At 43.9% G+C, this 18,290-nt stretch overlaps 1 protein-coding gene across 2 annotated transcripts in view; it reads right to left on the bottom strand.

Annotated features, from left to right (window-relative positions):
• The window catches only part of CUBN (cubilin), a 243,841-nt gene that overhangs the window by 117,398 nt on the left and 108,153 nt on the right, over positions 1-18,290 (bottom strand). For both annotated transcript variants that reach the window (XM_025216815.1, XM_025216816.1), the window contains exon 29: positions 11,025-11,206. In XM_025216815.1, the coding sequence (XP_025072600.1) occupies positions 11,025-11,206 (182 nt within the window). The remainder of the gene's footprint in view (positions 1-11,024; positions 11,207-18,290) is intronic.

Below are 18,290 nucleotides of genomic sequence, written 5' to 3'. Positions count from 1 at the left end.
GAAGCCCAGCCACAAGGAGAGGGGAGCATTCTTCTGCATCTGCTGAGCACTTTATAAACAGAACACCATAGGAGGAGCCATCATCCTACAACCAGTGTGCACTCAGCTGCTCTGCCTATTAGAATCCATTCAAGGCCTGATCGGGGCTACGCCACACACACCGGCATCCAGAAAAAGCTCAAGCCATTTGACATACGGCCAAGTCCATCAGGTTCATCCACCTTATCTTCCTGATTTGGTGGCCTATAATAAATCCCTACCATTATATTGGTGCTGCATCTTTCACCTTTCATTGTCACCCAAATGAATTCTGTTTGCTGGCTTCTTCCTCCTGAACCAGGGAACAAGTATGTGTTTTTGACATACAAGGCACCACCACTTTTTCCCCCAACCTTGTCCTTCCAAAACAGAGTGTAACTCTCAGTGTTGACATTCCCATCATAAGAGCTCTCCCACCAGGTTTCTATGATGCCAATCACGTTCCAGCTCTTTTCACAAGCTGCAGCATCCAACCCATCTTGTTTATTCCCCTTCCTTTTTGCATTTGTATACATGCATCAGATGGAATTTGCATTTTGACTTGTTCGCTTCCCTTTTGTATCACTTGTTGCACTCCTGTAGTTTTCTGGTCTTTTCCCAGAGTTACGTTGCCTCTGACGTCTTTCCTTTCTGGACTGTGTGCTCTGTTGTTGAAGTGTTTTGATCACCATCCTTGTGGAACCTAGTTTAAAGCCATCCATCCTTACCAAGTTGGCCAGATGACACTCAAGATGATCTTTCCTGTTTTCTTTAATTCTAGATAGGAAGAGACTTTTTAGGCTTGTGATGAAAAGGAGCCTGACTTGAATCTATAATAGCCTCTCTGTCCCATGCATTATCTCAAGGCATTCTGGAGAAGCCAGAATGAATGAGAATGCTATTAGATGAAAGCTTGGAGCAGCAACAGTGCTGGAAAAACAGCATGTGTTTGTGCTTGAAGCTCAATGTCATCAGCAAAATCTTACTACTCGGCTGCTTGTGGGGCCCAAGTAGTTCAACATCTGTCAGAAGTCTGTTCAAAGTGGGAACTTTTTTTCCTTTTATTTGTTGTATCTTTTCCTGTGTCAGAGCCCTAGCAAGTATACAGCCAGGAACATGTGTTCTTAATCATCTAAAATTGTGCAGTAATGGTATTTAGCAAGAAAACTGAGCAAGATTACTTCACCATAATGACAATAATGTATAGACAGATAGGCTTTTAAAATATTCCCATTGTGTTTGTACTTCCCTGAGGCCTCCCTTTTGCCACAGACAAAATGAACCAGTCATCTATTGCTTTTTCGGGTATTAGAGCAGAGATAGATGAAGGTGGCCCATCTTGAACAACTATACATATTGTTGGGCACAACAAACCAGGAAAGTAAGGGGAAGAAAATGTTGGTGAAGACTTCATGGGTTTTCTCCATATTATTAGCCTGTTTTGCAACAGACTTTTGTACAATTTCAAAATCAAAAGGGAGAGTGAAAACCATGCCATTGTGTTACTTTATTACCGCTAGGAATGGATTTCCTTTTCTCTTTTATGCCAGCTCAGCTAATCAGATGCTTCACAAGAACTGGAGCTAAAACAAGCCAGAGTGTTTCCATAACAACAACAAAAAAACCCCCAATAAAATGCTACTTTTGGCTATAATGAAAACAAATCTCATAAGAAAAAGAAAAAAAGCCGGGGGTGGAAAACATTTCAGGGTGTGGTTCACACAGGCCTACACTGTGTCAAAGCTGCAGAAAGATAAAAATAAAATAGAAAAATCTGATTGGAGCACCTGATTCAGAGACAAAATATGTTTTTGATTGAATGGCTGCGGGTGCAGGGCATTTCAATAAAGCCGGTGGTTTTAGTCTGTTTTTATCATTTGCTTCTGCCCCGTTAGCTCCATTTATTGTTACAATCAAGTCAGCATTCCAGAGTTATGAGCAACAGAAGGCTGTTTTTATGTGGCTGGCCATCATCATGACACAGAGTTCTGGGAATAAAGCTGGCCCTGTTTAGATATAACTGCTTGCTCAGAGGTGCTTTGATAGAGAGACAAAAGTTTAAGTGTAATACTTAATGGTATGAAGATCTAACAAAATATCTTTTTACATTTGCATGGAAGGAAGGGGTACATGCAGGGGCAGATCTAGGGGAGGTATAGTGGTACAGTTGCACCCCAGTCTGATTCCCACTCCACCCAAAATTTAAAACCAACTGCATTTTTATTCAGGTAGTACTGAGTCAACTGACTTCATGGCTCATTATCATTTCCCTGATTCCTGCTAATCTCTCTCTACTCCACAGGTTTTAATGATTCTCTCCCCTTTTCACTGTCTGTTAGCCATTCATAGTAATCTCTCCCTTCTATTTCACAACTCTGCAGAATCATTTTAGCTCTAGCTGAAAACTAACTCAAATGTGGTAATATTAACTCAGGCGCAAAAATGACTGACAGTGAGGTATTGGAAGCACTGTCAATATGCTCAAGAGGGCTAGATTTTGTTTTATGAATCTGAATAAGGGCCACTCTACATGTGCAGGTAAAGGCATGATGAGATCTGATGTACAATCCACACAATCATGCCTCCTGCTATGCTACATGGAAGCATGATTGTGGGATTGCGAATCTGATCCCATCATGCCTTACTGTCAACAAAGGGAGAACCCAATCCAAGCACCGCCTGCAGCGGCAAGAAACAAGTTCCTGCATCTGGAAGCCCCCTCAGCTGAATGTGCTCTCATGCTGTGGGGGGTCTACCCTGCACCTCCACAGCTGGGAACTGCAGCTCATGTGATTTCCTATCTGGAGAGGTACCCCCACATTCCCCAGCAGCTAGGAGATCACATGAGATGCAGGCTCCCAGCTGTGGGGGTGCCTGGGGCCCCACTGTGGCTAATAGCTCTGTCAGCTGGGAGCTCCCAGGCTCAGGGGTGCACATGGGCTCCCCAGCTGGGAGTTCTGAGTAGCTGACAGTGCTCCCAGCCACAGGGACCCCTGGCCATAAGTTCAATGGATGGCATGCTAAGAACCAGCTACAAAGTTATTTCACATATGCTGTGCAATAACTTTGTAGCATATTCCTCTCTATCATTCCATCAATTGACTGAACATGTAGCGGGTGACTACTTAAAGCATGAATAACTGGTTACATTAATTGGTACAATGTATACATGTGGCCTAAGAGACAAATGACACAATCTCTTTTGACTTTTTTTACTATTTTTTTGCTCAGTTTTTGTTTTTTAAAAGATATCACCAAAAATCTTTGCAGTTCACAAAAATATGTTAGTTGTAACTAGATACCCAACATAATTAATTTGATCAAGGGGTAGAAGCATAGGCCAGAAATATATTCAAGTTGGCAAGGCTTGATGAATTTCATCCTACAGTACATAAGGACCTAAAACAGTCTCTGAACGATTGGAAAATAATTTTGAGAACTCATGGAGGATGAGGGAAATCCCAGAGCACTGGAGTACAAATCTGGTATTTATCTTTAAACAGGTGAAAAAGGAAGCTGCAAGACATGACATTGCATATCATCTAAAGAATCTCACAGCTCAAAAAACATCCTTAAAAAAGCAGAAGGAAACTGTTGATGGGGTCTGAAGCTTTACAAACTTTGACTAATATTTTGAAATGTAGGTACCTATAATAATTTAAACTAATTAAGTAGTTTGTTTTTCAGGGGTGTTGGCAACTTACATGTCTCGTTTAGGTAAGGTCATTATTTTAGCTATCACTTCTTTATATGCCTCAGTATTACAGCATGTCAGAAAATGTAAGCAGACAAGGATCTTTGGGTAAATATGATATCTTACCTTAGTCAACTAAATAGTTGGAAAAATTGTTCTTTGCAAGCTTTTGGGCACAAACACGCTTCTTCGGGCATAGGGAGAGTCTGCTGGTGTTTTGTGTTCTCCTGGATGGAATAGAAGCCAATATGCAAAATGCAGCTCTGTGAAAATGCAAATGAGTAGAAGTGAGGATCAGAGGCCATGGGAGACAATAGGTGTGAAACAGGTAGGTGGCAGGGGGAGGGAGGATGTTGACTTGGTGACAGAATGTAGCTGGTAAAATGTAGAGGTTACCTGGGGTTACTGAATGGGAGTCAAGTTATTATGTGCCATAAATCCAATGTCTATATTTAGTCCATGTATCCAATAGATTTCTGAAGTGAAGTTTGTAGGCTCATCTATGAAAGGAGTTTTGCAAATTCCCTTTAAGGATTAAACTGAGAGACTGGAGAGAAAATTGGTTATCTTGTGAGAAGTGTGAACGAACAGGTAATTGGGTATTTTTGTCCTTCATAGATTTTTTGGTGTGCATTCATTCTGGTACGCAGCTGTTGTTTGGTTTCTCCTTTATTTTCCCTCAGGGCATTTAGTGCACTGGATGAGATATATTACATTTCTGGAGGTGCAGGTGTAAGATCCAGGAATGGTGATGGTTCTGTTGTGAGGTATAGTTATTGTGGGAGTGGTGGCAGGTTTTACATTTCTTGTCCCAGCATGGTCTAGATTTATATGATGTGTTTTGGACCATAGGAAGTTTGCTTCTGCTGATGAGATTGGCAAACAAAAAATCATGAACTAAATATAGACATTAGATTTATGGCACATCATAACTTGCCTGCCATCAGATAACCCCAGGAAACCTCTCTACATTTTACCAGCTACATTCTACACCAGGTCAATATTTCCCTGTTTCACCCCCATCCCTCCACCTACCTGTCTCATACCTATTGTCTCCCACGGCCTCTGATCCTCGCTGTCACACAAGGCATTTCACAGAGCTGCATTTTGTATATTGGCTTCTATTCCATCCAGGAGAACACAAAACATCAGCAGACTCTCCCTATGCCTGAAGAAGGGTGTTGTGCCCAAACGCTTGTGAAGAACATTTTTTTCCAACTATTTAGTTGCCTAATAAGAGATATCACATTTACCCAAAGAACCTTGTTCTACTTATGTCCAAGACAGCTACAACCAACACCTCAGAAAATTCAGAAATTGAGAAAATTTCATGACATTTTTCTCTGTTCTACCACATTTTTAAACCAGTTCAGCTGCATATGTTGGGCAGCTGACTTTAACACTTGTGATCTTGTTTTAAAGCTTAAAACATGCTGAAATGTTATTTTTCAAAGCATTAAACTGGTTTCAATGCATTAGAAGTGATAGTGGCTGGGATTCTGAAATGGCTTCACAAGACTTTTTACCATGACAGTGTGAACAGTGTACATGAAATAGTATTGTATAGGAGGACAGCAAGGGAACATCTTACAACAGTCCCTAAAAGCATGTTTTCTACTTCCACTAATGTAGGTTCCAAATTTGGGTTATGCTGTCTACAACACTCACTTTGGGAACACATGGTTTCTAACACAAGAAGCAAGAAAATAAGGCAACTCTCTTCACTGTCTGTAGTTTAAATAATGAAGCTGTACATTCCTAGACACAACCTTTTGGTTCTTTGAACATGTTAAGGCATGAACCCTTTCCCCCTCAATGATATTACAGAAGTACAATGCACTCTTAGAACATAAAAAGTGGCATACTAGGTCAGATCTACGGCCCACCTAGCCTATCTTTGTCAGTGGCAGAAATGGATGCTAGACGGAGAGCATTGAACACTCTCTAGAGTGATCTATCCCTCATTCAATACCCTCCCTGGCATCCATCTTCTATGAGGTTAAACATCTCCAGCCACTCTGCTCAATAGTTAATAGTAGATCTATCATCCATGAACTTGGCCAGTCTATTTTTGAACCTGACTATGCTGTCTGCCTCTACCACCTTCTGGTGCAATAAATTTCACAAGTTAACTACACATTGCATAAAAAAGTACTTTTGCTTGTTAGTTTTAAACCTTTCACCTACTGATTTCAGCAGGTGGCCCCCCAATTTTAGTAATCCACTCTTAAGTCCATCTAAAAAGAATAAGCCCAGATTTTGTGAACTGCTTTGTAGGACTGTGCGAAACGGCAGCGCTCCATTTTGACCAGCGTTTCGATGGAACAGGATTCCATTTCGAATTTTGCTTTGATTTGAAACTGCGGTTCTGTTTTGTCGAAACAGTTTTGCCGTTTCGCCCATAGGATATAATGGGGAAGGTCAAAACCACCTATAACTTTGCCATTTTCTGGCCTGATTTGGATGAAACTTGCAGGAATGGTAGCCCCTTCTGAGGGCATGAAGTCTGCCAAGTTTCAAGGAGATAGGTGCAGGGGTTTGGGGAAACTGCACCCCAAAGTCTTGAAAGCAAAACTCATGTCACATGTATGTGTTAAGCCACAGTGGGGTCAAAACTGCAGGCATGCTAGCCCCTGATGAGGCCACAAAGCCTGCCAAGTTTCAAGGAGATAGGTGCAGGGGTTTGGGAGAAACTAAACGTCAAGCTGCGGACAAGCAAAACTCGTGACATGGGTGACACTGTGCGTGTTAAGGCGCAGCGGGGTGAAAGCAGCAGGCCTACTAGCCCCTGCTGAGGCTGTGAAGCCTGCCAGCTGTCATGGAGATAGGTGCAGGGGTTCTGGGGCCCTGCATTTCTGGCTGATGACAGGCAAACTTGTGTCATGGGTGTTTGTGGGACTGTGTCTGTCTTGGGGCAGAGGGGGGTGAAAACTGCAGGCCTGCTAGGCCCTGCTGTGGCCACTAAGCCTGCCAGCTGTTAAGGAGATAGGTGCAGGGGGGTTCAGCCTCTGCAGGGGCTAGCATGCCTACAGTTTTGACCCCTCTGTGACTTAACACATACGTGACACATGAGTTTTGCTTTCAAGACTTTGGGGTGCAGTTTCCCCAAACCCCCTGCACCTATCTCCTTGAAGCTTGGCAGGCTTCATGCCTTCAGAAGGGGCTACCATTCCTGCAAACTGCATCCAAATCAGGCCAGAAAAGACAAAGTTATGTGCTGTTTCAACCTTCCCCATTATAGCCTATGGGCGAAACCTCGAAAAAGTGTTGAAACGGCGAAATGTTTCAATTTGCCTCGTTTTGTTTCGAGGCTGTTTCAACGATATCTGTTTCATTTCAATTTCACTGTTTTGACCTTGAAATGAGTCAAAACAGCGTTGAAACAAAACTGGCGGCGAAATTTCGCACAGACCTACTGCTTTGTGCAACTGTGCTTATGTCTACACTACAGTCTGGAGACAGGACTGCTGCACACCCAGACACCCACTAACATTTATCTAGCTAGCTCTCCTATAAAGAGCTCTGAAGCCACAGCAGCACAAGTGTCAGCTCGGCCTGCTGATCACATATCCACAGGGTCTTTAGTAGAAAAGGGAAGCTCATAGAATCACAGAATAGAAGGACTGGCAGGAACCTATAAGATCATCAAGTCCAGTCCCCTTCCTTGGGCAGGAGGTAGTTGGGCTCAAACGAGTTCAACGAGGTCCTTTCCAGCCTCCTCTTGAACACCTCAAGAGATGGCAACTGTACCATCTCTGCAAGGAGTGTGTTCCAGATTCTAGATACCCTTATGGAAAATACATTTTTCCTTATGTCTAGCCTAAATTTTTCCTCGATTAACTTGTGCCCATTGGTCCTTATCCTCCCCAGGGGTGCCTTTCTGAAGAGTTGCTCCCCTAGATCTTGGTGTTCACCCCTGATGTACTTGTAGGTAGCTATCAAGTCACCTCTCAATCTTCACTTATGCAGACTGAACAAACCCAGTTCCAGGAGTCTCTCCTAATAGGGCCTATCCTCCAGGACTCTAATCATATGGGCGGCCCTTCTCTGTACCCTTTTGAGCTTATCTACAATCTTTCTGAAGTACAGTGCCCAGAACTGGACGCAATACTCTAGCTGAGGCCTCACTAATTCCTAATAGAGGGGAAGGAGCACCTCTCTCTATCTATTTGCAACACACTGGCTGATGCATGCCAGAGTTCTGTTTGCCCTGCTAGCAACTTCATCACATTGTTGTCTCATATTCATCTTCTGGTCGATTATCACCCCCAGGTCCCCTTCAGATGCAGTGTCAGCTAGTGGACCACCACCCCTCATATAGTGATGAAGGTTCTTCCTACCCAGATGAAGGACCTGGTACTTGTCCCTATTGACCCTCATCTGATTGCATTCAGCACATAGGACCAATCTGTCAAGGTCATCCTGGATCCTTACCCTGTCTTCAGATGTGCCCACATTACCTCACAGCTTGGTGTCATCATTTCATTTAATCGTTGCATTTTCCACTTTCTCATCCAAGTCATTGATAAAGATGTTAAAGAGCACCAGCCCAAGCACTGATTCCTGGGGGACACCACTGGAGATGGCCCTCTAGGATAAGGCCATCCCATCAATTACAACTCTCTGGGATCAGCCTCTGAGCCAGCTGCTGACCAACCTCACTGTAGACTGGTCTAGGCCAGTACCCTCCCACTTAATTGAGAGAATCTCATGGGAAACAGTTGCAAAGGCCTTGCTGAAGTCTAGGTAGATGATATCAACCTCATGTCCCTTGTCCAGCTGGTTAGTTACCTGGTCATAAAAGGACACCAGGTTTGTTAGTCATGACCTCCCTTCAACAAAGCAATGCTGGTTGCTTCTTAATACCCCACCAGTTGTAAGCTTGTGATTGATGGCTTCCTTGACAATTTTTTCAATGATTTTTCCCAGGATAGAAATCAGACTGACCGGTCTATAGTTTGCAGGGTCGTCCTTCTTCTGTTTCTTAAAGATGGGTACGTTAGCCCTCCTTCAGTCATTTGGGACCACTTCTGAATTCCACAACTCTTTGAACAGCTTCACCAGAGGCACCACTATGAGCTCAGCCAGTTCTTTTAGGACTCTCGGAGGCAGGTCATTTGGCCCCACGGACTTAAAAACATCCAAATGTTCTAAGAGTACACTCACCTGTTTGGGACTAATTTAATGTAGACTGTTGTCTTCCTTGTGCCTCTGGATAGGTGACCAGTTCCTGTCTGATTTCAGGAATACAGTGTGAAGTAAGTATGAAGGAGCTCTGCTTTTTTGTGGGGGTCAATTGTGGGCTGTCCCTCCGTATTCAGTAGGGGTCCCACAGTGGAACTTGATTTTTTCTTGCTCCCTATGTACCAATAGAAGGACTTTTTGTTGTCTTTTATTTTGGTTGCCAGCTTGATCTCCATGTGTGCCTTGACTTTCTGTGTCTCATACCTGCAGACCCTGGCCCTATGAGTGTACTCCTCTCTGGAAGCTGAACTGTTTTTCCATTGCATGTATGCTTCTTTTTTCTTTTTCAAAAGTTCCCTAATGTCCCTGTTGATCCAGGTGGGTCTCTTGGTCCCTTTCCCTCTTTTTGATCATGTTGGGATGGCCTCTTTTTGAGCAGTGAGAATTGCCCCCTTAAGGTAGCACCACCATTCCTGAACTCCCAAATTATACAGTTGCTGGTAGCAAAGGGCCTTTCTAACTAGGCTCCTGAATTTACCAAAATCTGCCCTTCTGAAGTCTAACTTCTGTTCTGCTGACAGAATTCCCAGTTTTTTCCCAGTGGATGGTGAACCCAATCAGATTGTGATCACTGTCACCAGGAGTACCTCCAATCTTCAGGTCACCTACCATGTCTTTTCCTTTGGTCAGCACTAAGTCCAGAGTAGCTTTACACATAGTCACTTCTTCCACAGCCTGTGTCAAGAACAGGTCGTCAATAGCTGCCAAGAATTTGGTTGATCTGCTAGAGCTGGCTGAATGGTCTTCCCAACAGATGTCAGGGTAGTTGAAGTCACCCATGACAATCAGGTCTTTAGCGTTGGCTGCCTCAGTCAGTTCCCTGGAGAATGCCTGACTGATCTCTTCTTTTTGGTATAGAGATCTATAGTAGACTCCCACCATCAGATCCCCTTATGCTTGGCCCCCTTGTATCTTGATCCAGATGGTCTCAAGGGACCTCTCCCTGCCATCAGATGTGACCTGCAGGGAAAGGTACCACTCTTTCACACCCCTCCTCCCTTCTTCCCAACTCAATCCTTCCTATAGAGCCTATAGCCCTCAATATCCACTGCCCAAGCATATGCATCATCCCACTCCATCAACCCAATGAGGTCAATTTCCTCATCTGCCCGAAGGAGTGCCAGTTCATCCTGTTTATTGCAAATGTTTCTGGCATTCCCATAAAGATGCCTGAGTTCACCCTTAGTCATCTCAGGTCTTCTGTCACTTTGCAAGTGTCTTAGGGCATTGGTACTCATCTGGATGTTCTCTACATGAATGCCCTCCCCCTGGGTCATCTTGCCAAGAGGATTTATGTACAGCAGTGGAATCTTCCCTCAATCCCCTGGGCATGCCTAGTGTTGAAGCTTATGATGGCTCATTGATGCTGCAATTGACTGAAGGTGGCTAAGTTCTACCTATGGGCATATGTACCAGGGATCTGTACCACAGTATGGCACAGCATCTATGATACAGAACAACACTTATCTATGCTCCTGAACATAATTAAAGAAGCTACTCCCTTATGCATGGGTCTTGCAAAGACACTGTAGTCAGTGGGACTACTCACAATGTATAAAATTAAGTATGTGCACAAATCTTTGCAGGGTTAGAACAAGTACAGAAGCATTGTATTAGTCAAGAATCCTGACTTCACCTGGGCCACTCTTCATTGTACAAACATTTAATGGTTATGGTATCTGACTGTAGATAACCAAGAACTGTTTGATCAAAGCAGCTTAGTTATGGCTCCCCTTCTTTCAGTCATAAGGGTTCACCTTAGCTGCTGTGTGGATGATGCAAAGGTAAGCCACTCACAGTAAAGATCTAAAAGAAGTCTTCTATTTAGTTACCTGCTTTCTTCCTCTTATTCTGTTATATAGATTATTATCTAGCACCAGGAAAAATCACCCCCACAGTATAACACCATCCTGCTACATGCTTGATAAAAGACAGATTTTTAAAAATAAGTTTAAGATTTTTTTTTAAATCTGCTCTCTTCTAGTATATTGTACTTCTATAGAATGTATTTCTCTGTTCCAGATAGAAATATGCATAGCTTAGAGTGCAAAAAACCGAACACTCTGACCTCCAAAACATCATAGTTGCAGTTTGGATGATATTCAACATCGAATTCCTGAATGGTCAGCTGGATGCTGCTCTCAGGTGCTGTGTGAATGTACCAGATACATTCTCTGTTGCTTGGGTATCTGTTTGGGTAGCCAGGACTATGGAAAGATCCTGAAGGCCCAGAGAGCTCTCCGCCACAACCTGGAAACACAACAACAAAAAAGTATTATACAACTAAGCAGTATGGAATCAACAGCTGGCAATTATAATTCAAAGAAAGATATTATCAGATTGTTAGCAGAAAAATATGTAGGACCGTTTAGGCTCCAACCTGAAAGTTCATGGCATGAAAATCCTTTGGTAGAGCACCATTTGGCTGGGTAGCTTCTGTTTTGATGTTTCTGTCTTTTTTTGCCTTTGTTTTACTTATTTTTTTAAGACAATGTAAATTTGGGGGGAATATTTTTGGGTCAGATCCTAGTCACCTATTAGGCATCTAAACAGTTTAAGTTTCAACGTACAATCCTGTTCTATCCCGATTTAGTCTTTGAGAAACTGTCCATCTTAGCCTTAAAGCTAATGAAGACCTATCCTTAGTATTAATGTCCTTTTAGGGACTGCAGCTGTAATTGTCATATTTTCTCACATACTACACTCCTCTGAGTAAGACATACATACCTCTTGTTTTTGGAAGGCAGAATGGAGAAAAAAAATCTTTCCTTGAAAATGTGGCAAATATTTTAGTAGGGGAAACAGGCAGTTGCATTAAGGGGGCTATAAAAAAAAGGGTGGGGGGCACAAAAAATGGTAGCACAAGGCCACTGAACGGCCAGAACCAATCATTTGGATTTCACTCTAAATGTTCAGAGGATCATTTGGTGGTTTGATGTTACCCTTTCTAAGCCACTCCATTCCAGCTTCATAGCAGGTATGCATGGGAGAACGAAACCCAGCTAGGATATCCCTATGTCCCAGTGATCACTGGATTCTTGAAAAGTCTTTGATCACTAGGGTGTAGGTTAGAGGAACCGTGAGGATTTTCTGACATGGAAATGTTTCAGTTCTGGCCTTGTAGTCAAAGGCATGAAGTTATTTTACTGCCAATCCCTTATCTTTGCAAAATTTAGGTTATGAGCCAGGCTCCTTGAAAGACAAAGGACACTACACTCCAATTAACTCTGAAAGCCACAAAATTGTGGCAAAGGTAGAGAAAAGGTGGAATGGGGAAATCAATGACAAATGGGAGCATGTGGCTTCTCCTCTTTTCACCACAAGCAAAGGGAAATGAGACTAATAATTTGATTTCCCTTTACTTCTCTGGCTTTCTGGAGGAAGTTACATATTGGCAATGTAAGTGTTCACAGTGTACAACTGTTTCACTTAGACTCAAACTAGCTTTTTTCCAATACAACATTTATGGGCCAATTTGAGTCACTATTAAAATAAGGCCCAAATCCTATGCTGGTTTTTTTGGCTTTGATCTCTGAGGAACACATTGGAGCATGTAGTGTCTTACACTTCTCATATAGTGGCAATTGCCCTAGGGATTCTGGGGAGGGATAAGTACTGACATCATCAGCCTTTGCTCTCATTTCATCCAAAGTCATTCCTTCCATCTCATTCTGCTTGAAACATATAGGCTGTTGTACTATACGACAGGAGAGCAAAGAGGACTAACAGCGATCATGAAAGGAAGGCTTTGCCTTGTTCTTCCGGGGCAGTACTATTTTGCGGGGATTCTATCTTTCCTAACGCATCATGTCTTCCTTCTAGTTATACTTACCAAAACTTCCTGGTTAGGACTTAGCCTACTTTATGTCATGTGCACAAGTTGTGTTTAAATCTTGACCCAGAATTAACAATTATGGAATGGATTACAAGTTACTTTAGATAGTTGGCACAGAAAATGATCCCGTAGTATTCAGTTTCATGGAAAAGCTTTGTGGACTGTAGGAGTTCCTATAGCTGCTGCCTGTTACTTATTTTGTTTTTCAATTCCTATTCACCATATAAAAGGAAGTGTTTTTCTTATCAAAAGGAAACACACAAATAAGCTGAAAATACTTAAAGGGAGAGTTAATGGCTGTTTATTGATATTGCCTTCTCGTAAAAATAATTTCAAAAGCTTTTTATATATTAAATAAATTATCATTAAAAGGTGTTTTTCATATTTAAAAATAATATTAAACAAAACCACCTAATCAACCATAGGCTGTAAAAATATGAAGCTTAAGTGATGTAAAATGCCAAAAATACTTTATCTTTATCTAAAGTCTAGTTCAAGAAAATATTTTTGTAAAATAATAACAATTCTCCTTCCACTCCTCCATTAGCTGTCAGAGAAGCATTGCCTACTTTAATATTTCTTAAATCCATGCACAGTGTATATAGTGAATCCTGTATCCTAGCCATAATGCCATCGTTTCAATTAAAATTAATTTCTTCCCCAGGAGGGTTAAAATTAATTAATTGACAAAGTCTTGTAGTAAATGCAAAATTTTCTCAACAACTTCCCTGGTGAATGCTAAAGAAAGGTACTAAATATAATAGCAAGTATGGTCATCTATATAATAAAATTATTACAATCCCATAGGGGTATTTGCTAATCAAAGGTAGGTATCTGTATCTGCCAGGCCAGCTCTCTCATTGCAAACTGTAGCTTTAGATTCCTAGGATGTTGAAACAAGTCTCAAGAGCAACAGCAACAGTTCTGAAAAGGAACAAGATAAGAAGAAGCTGATTTAGGTTGGAAAAGAAAAACATAAAGGTAAACATCAAACTAGCCATGGGGAAGATTGCTTACCAGGCATTCAAATCCCTAATCTTAATAATTTATATAAGGAAGTTGCATCTCCATCACTTTGCCCTGAAGAGGAAAATGAACTAGGTAAACTGCATTTACATAGTTGCAGGAAATAAAAGTTGGACATAACCTAGGAAGGTCTTTCCAATCCTTAAATTTGTGAATTAATGTAGGCCTTGGCTTTCCACTCTGTTTCTTTCTTGGGTTTAAACTCATCTTATTCTCCCATCTCCTAAGTGGTTTTGTATGCACCATTCTGTTGGCTTTGTAAACTATTGTTGCACAAGCGCTAGTATTGATGGTCATACCATCAACACAGAAGCATTGATTATTCAATGTCACCTGCAGTGGACAGGGCATTGTGTGTACATGCTTGGGGTGAATTTACTAAAACAACTGCTATACTACCAACTCTACCAAGGACAAAGGACAGGCAGGGGCCAGAGAAATCACTTCAAGGATACGCTCAAGGCATGAGCTTTAAGAAGTGTGGCTGACATCACAAATTGGGAAAATACATGTAACAGACTGCCAATGTGGGCTCACCAGATTGGCTTGAGATACTTATCCTGGGCTAGAAACAGTGCCGGTGAACTCTGACCGACCCCAAGGGTGGAATAGGGGAGCCCTGCCCTGTGGAAAAGAAGCCAGTTGAAAGAAGGGGTTTTCAGTCCCCTCATTCGCATGGAAGGGGGATGGCCGGGGTTGTGGGCCAGCCAACCTGAGCCCTGTTTGGCCGGTTTGCAAGCCAGGGAGGGACTGCCGGAGGGGATAAAAGCAGCAGCCAAACTGGAATGGGGGGTTGCTGACAGTGACTCTAGGGAATGACGCAGGAGGCCTATGAAGAGCTGGGGTGAGCTGACCCAGCAGAGGGGGCAGAGAGACACCTCTGAAGAGCTTCAAAGGCCCTGGGAGAAGAAGGCAGTGGCAGTCGGCCGTGCCTCCAGCCCTGCAACAGAAAGGGAGCCGTGGCCAGGGCTTGGGGCAGACAGCTGGTATAGCTCCATTACAGTGTGCTGACATGCCAGGCATCCCAGAGGCTAGGGGTGGCAGTCGGCCCCCACTCCACTGCAGAGAAGAAGCAGCGGCCAGAAGTGCAGGCGGTATCCTTATCCGGAGCAGGGAGCTGGGTCGGTGAGTTGAGGAAACCCCTTACCTTCCCCGGGGAAGTGGGACAGCAGCAGGCAAGGCATTGGGATCCTGAGGAGTGGCAGAGTGCCAGGATGAGGGTCCCCGGGAGTTCAGGGCACAGGCTGGCACTCGGAGTGGGACTGGCGAGCCGTGAGGTGTGTGGGGCACCCAGCCAGTCATCTGGAGCAGGGGTTTAGAGCAGCGATCCCTGAGAGCTGCCTGTGCTGCTGACCCTCTGCCACTGACTGCCCCAGAGGGGACTCAGTCCTGTCCCTTATTCTGCAGCTGACTGTCATTGGATGGAGTCCCTGAGCTTTGTGCTTGGGTCATGCTGATTGCTGCAGGAGCCTACTCTGTTGCTTGCCTTTTTGGTTGCCAGGGGGGGGGTCACCATTCAGCCTCTTTGCGGGGTTGGGGTTTGATACAATTTGATTGCTGCAGACCAGAAGAGCTTACACTGTTGCAGTCTGTCGCTTATTGGGAAGCCTGTTGGAGCTGCTGGAAGCAAGCACCCTGTTTCCTTGCTGTAGCATCTCAGCGGTGGCTGAAAGCTGCCAGTTACCCTACCTGTGGTTCTTGAGTCAAGGGTTGACTAATGCATTCTGGTGTATTTTGGCTGGTAGGACTCCTCACATGATTGGAGCATAGCCATAGAGGGCTATACCCTGCACAGAAGGGACTGAGCAGGGAGAAAAGGCAGAGGGGTAGCTTTCTATGTGAAGGACCAGTATACCTTTCTGGAGACTGACATTGACTCCAAAGATAAGCAGTTTGAAGCCCACTGGGTCTAGCTTTGGGGAGAGGGGAGTGGGGCAGAGAGGTGAGAGAGACCTAACTGTAGGTGTTTACTACAGGCTACCAAACCAAACCAGGGGGAGCAACTCTATCAAGAGTTCGCCCAAGAATTGACAGAAGCCACGCATGCACAGGACATGGTCATCATGGGCAACTTCAATTATCTGGACATCTCTTGGGAAAAACTCTCGGCCAAGTCAGACCGGTCGCATTCCTTCCTAACCTACATCGAAGAGCTCTTCCTGGCTCAGGAGGTGCTTGGGCCAAGCAGAGGTAACACTGTTCTAGACTTGGTCCTGGCCAAAGGAGATGACCTGGTGACCAACTTAAATACAGAGGGTAGCCTGGGTGACAGCAATCATGAAACCATCATGTCCACTGTCTGTCACAAGGCAGACAAATCTGATAGCAGGGTTGAAGCCTTGGACTTCAAAAATGCAAATTTCAACAAGCTCAGGTCACTAGTAGGGGGAGTACTGCGGGACCAGCGACCAAAGGCGAAAGGCGTGCATGAAGAGTGGTCATTCCTTAAGGACATGATCCTTGAAGCACAACAGAAGTCCATTCCTACGTGGAGAAAAGGTAGCAGAAGGGCTGGGAAGCCCTCTTGGCTAAACAGGGAAAACACGGTCCTCTTAAGGAAGAAGAAAGAGGTGTACAAACAATGGAAGCTGGTGACAGGACTGAGGAGGACTATACAACAACGGCTCACACTTGTAGAGAACAAATTAGAAAGGCCAAGGTGGCAACTGACCTTAGATTAGCAACTGGAATCAAGGACAACACGAAGTCCTTCTTTAGGTATGTAGAGAACAGGAGGAAAATAAATGGAAGTGTGGGGCCATTGCTCGACAACTCAGGACAGCTGGTTACCAACACTCAGGAGAAAACTGAGCTCCTGAATGACTGCTTTGCCTCGGTATTTCACCAGGCCAAGGGGAAAATCATGCCAGATAGGGTACAGAATGAACAGGGCAGGAATGGCTGCCTTCCTGCTGTTGCCCTAGAACTGGTGTGTGATCAATTAAACAAATTAGACATCTATAAGTCAGCAGGACCAGATGAACTCCATCCAAATGTGCTGAAGAAACTGGCCAAAGTCATCGCAGAGCACTTGGCAAAACTGTTCCAAAACTTGTGGTGCTCCAGAATGATCCCGGAGGACTGAAAGAGGGTCAATGTTGTGCCCATCTTCAAAAACAGGGGGAGGAAGGACCCAGGTAACGATAGGCCAATTAACCTAACTTCTATCCCAGGGAAAATCCTAGAAAAATTCATTAAGGAGTCTATGTGCGATAGGTTTGCAGAAGGTAGGATTCTGAACGACAGCCAGCATAGCTTCATTGCGGGCCGGTCTTGTCTTACCAACCTCATCTCCTTTTATAATCAGGTAACTCACCACCTGGATAAGAGACAGGAGGTTGACATTATGTACCTTGACTTCCAAAAAAGCTTTTGATCTGGTATCCCACAATGTTCTCAGAAGAAAATTGAAGGATTGTGGGCTTAACTATGAGACAGTTAGTTGGCTATGAAGCTGGCTGCAGGGTAGGACACAGAGAGTCCTAATGAACGTATCTGTGTCATCCTGGCAAAAAGTGGCCAGCAGTGTCCCATGGGGGTTGGTTCTTGGTCCAGTATTTTTCAACATCTTTATCAATTATTTGGATGTGGGAGTGAAGAACTCACTGGCTAAGTTCGTGGATGATACCAAGTTATGGGGAAGCGTGGTCACATTTGGAGAGAGGCTACAAAGACACGTGGACCTAGACAGTCTAGCAAGTTGGGCAAGTCGGACTCAGATGAAGTTCAATATTGAGAAATGTAAAGTGTTCCATATGGGGAGGAACAACCCCCTACACACCTACAGGCTTGGTGGCATCAAACTGACCAACACCATGAATGAAAGGGACCTGGGGGTAATAATAGACCATGGTATGAATATGAACTGGCAGTTGCCAGCAGGGCAAATAATACTCTGGCATGCATCAATCGATGAATCTTTAGCAAAACCAAAGAAATGATTCTTCCACTCTACTTGACATCTGTGAGACCCCAACTGGAGTACTGCATCCAGTTCTGGGTGCCACACTTTAAAAAGGACGTGGTAAAACTTGAGAAAGTCCAGAGAAGGGCCACTCGTATGATTAGAGACTTGCACGGCAAGCCATATGAGGAAAGGGTGAGGGACCTGGGACTCTTCAGCCTGAAAAACTGAAGGCTGAGGGGGGACTTGGTAGCAGCTTATCACCAGATATGGGGAGTACATGAACAACTGTTAACCAGGGCACCCTTGGGGAAAACCAGGAGTAATGGTCATAAACTCCTAGAAGACCATTTCAGGCTCAACAATAGGAAAAATATCTTCACAGTTACAGTGTCCAGACTGTGGAATAAGCTCCCTCCAGAGGTGGTGCAATCGCCTACCCTGGAAATCTTCAAGAGGAGACTGGACAGTCACCTTGCTGGGGTCACTTGACTCCAGTTGTCTTTCCTGACTGGTGCAGGGGGCTGGACCCAATGATCTACTGAGGTCCCTTCCAGCCTTACAATCTA

This window comes from Alligator sinensis, unplaced genomic scaffold (genome assembly GCF_000455745.1).
Source record: "Alligator sinensis unplaced genomic scaffold, ASM45574v1 scaffold623_1, whole genome shotgun sequence".
In the NCBI taxonomy this organism is placed as follows: Eukaryota; Metazoa; Chordata; order Crocodylia; family Alligatoridae; genus Alligator; species Alligator sinensis.
Note: the sequence above shows the minus strand (reverse complement) of the source record. Positions and strands in the feature narration are given on the sequence as shown.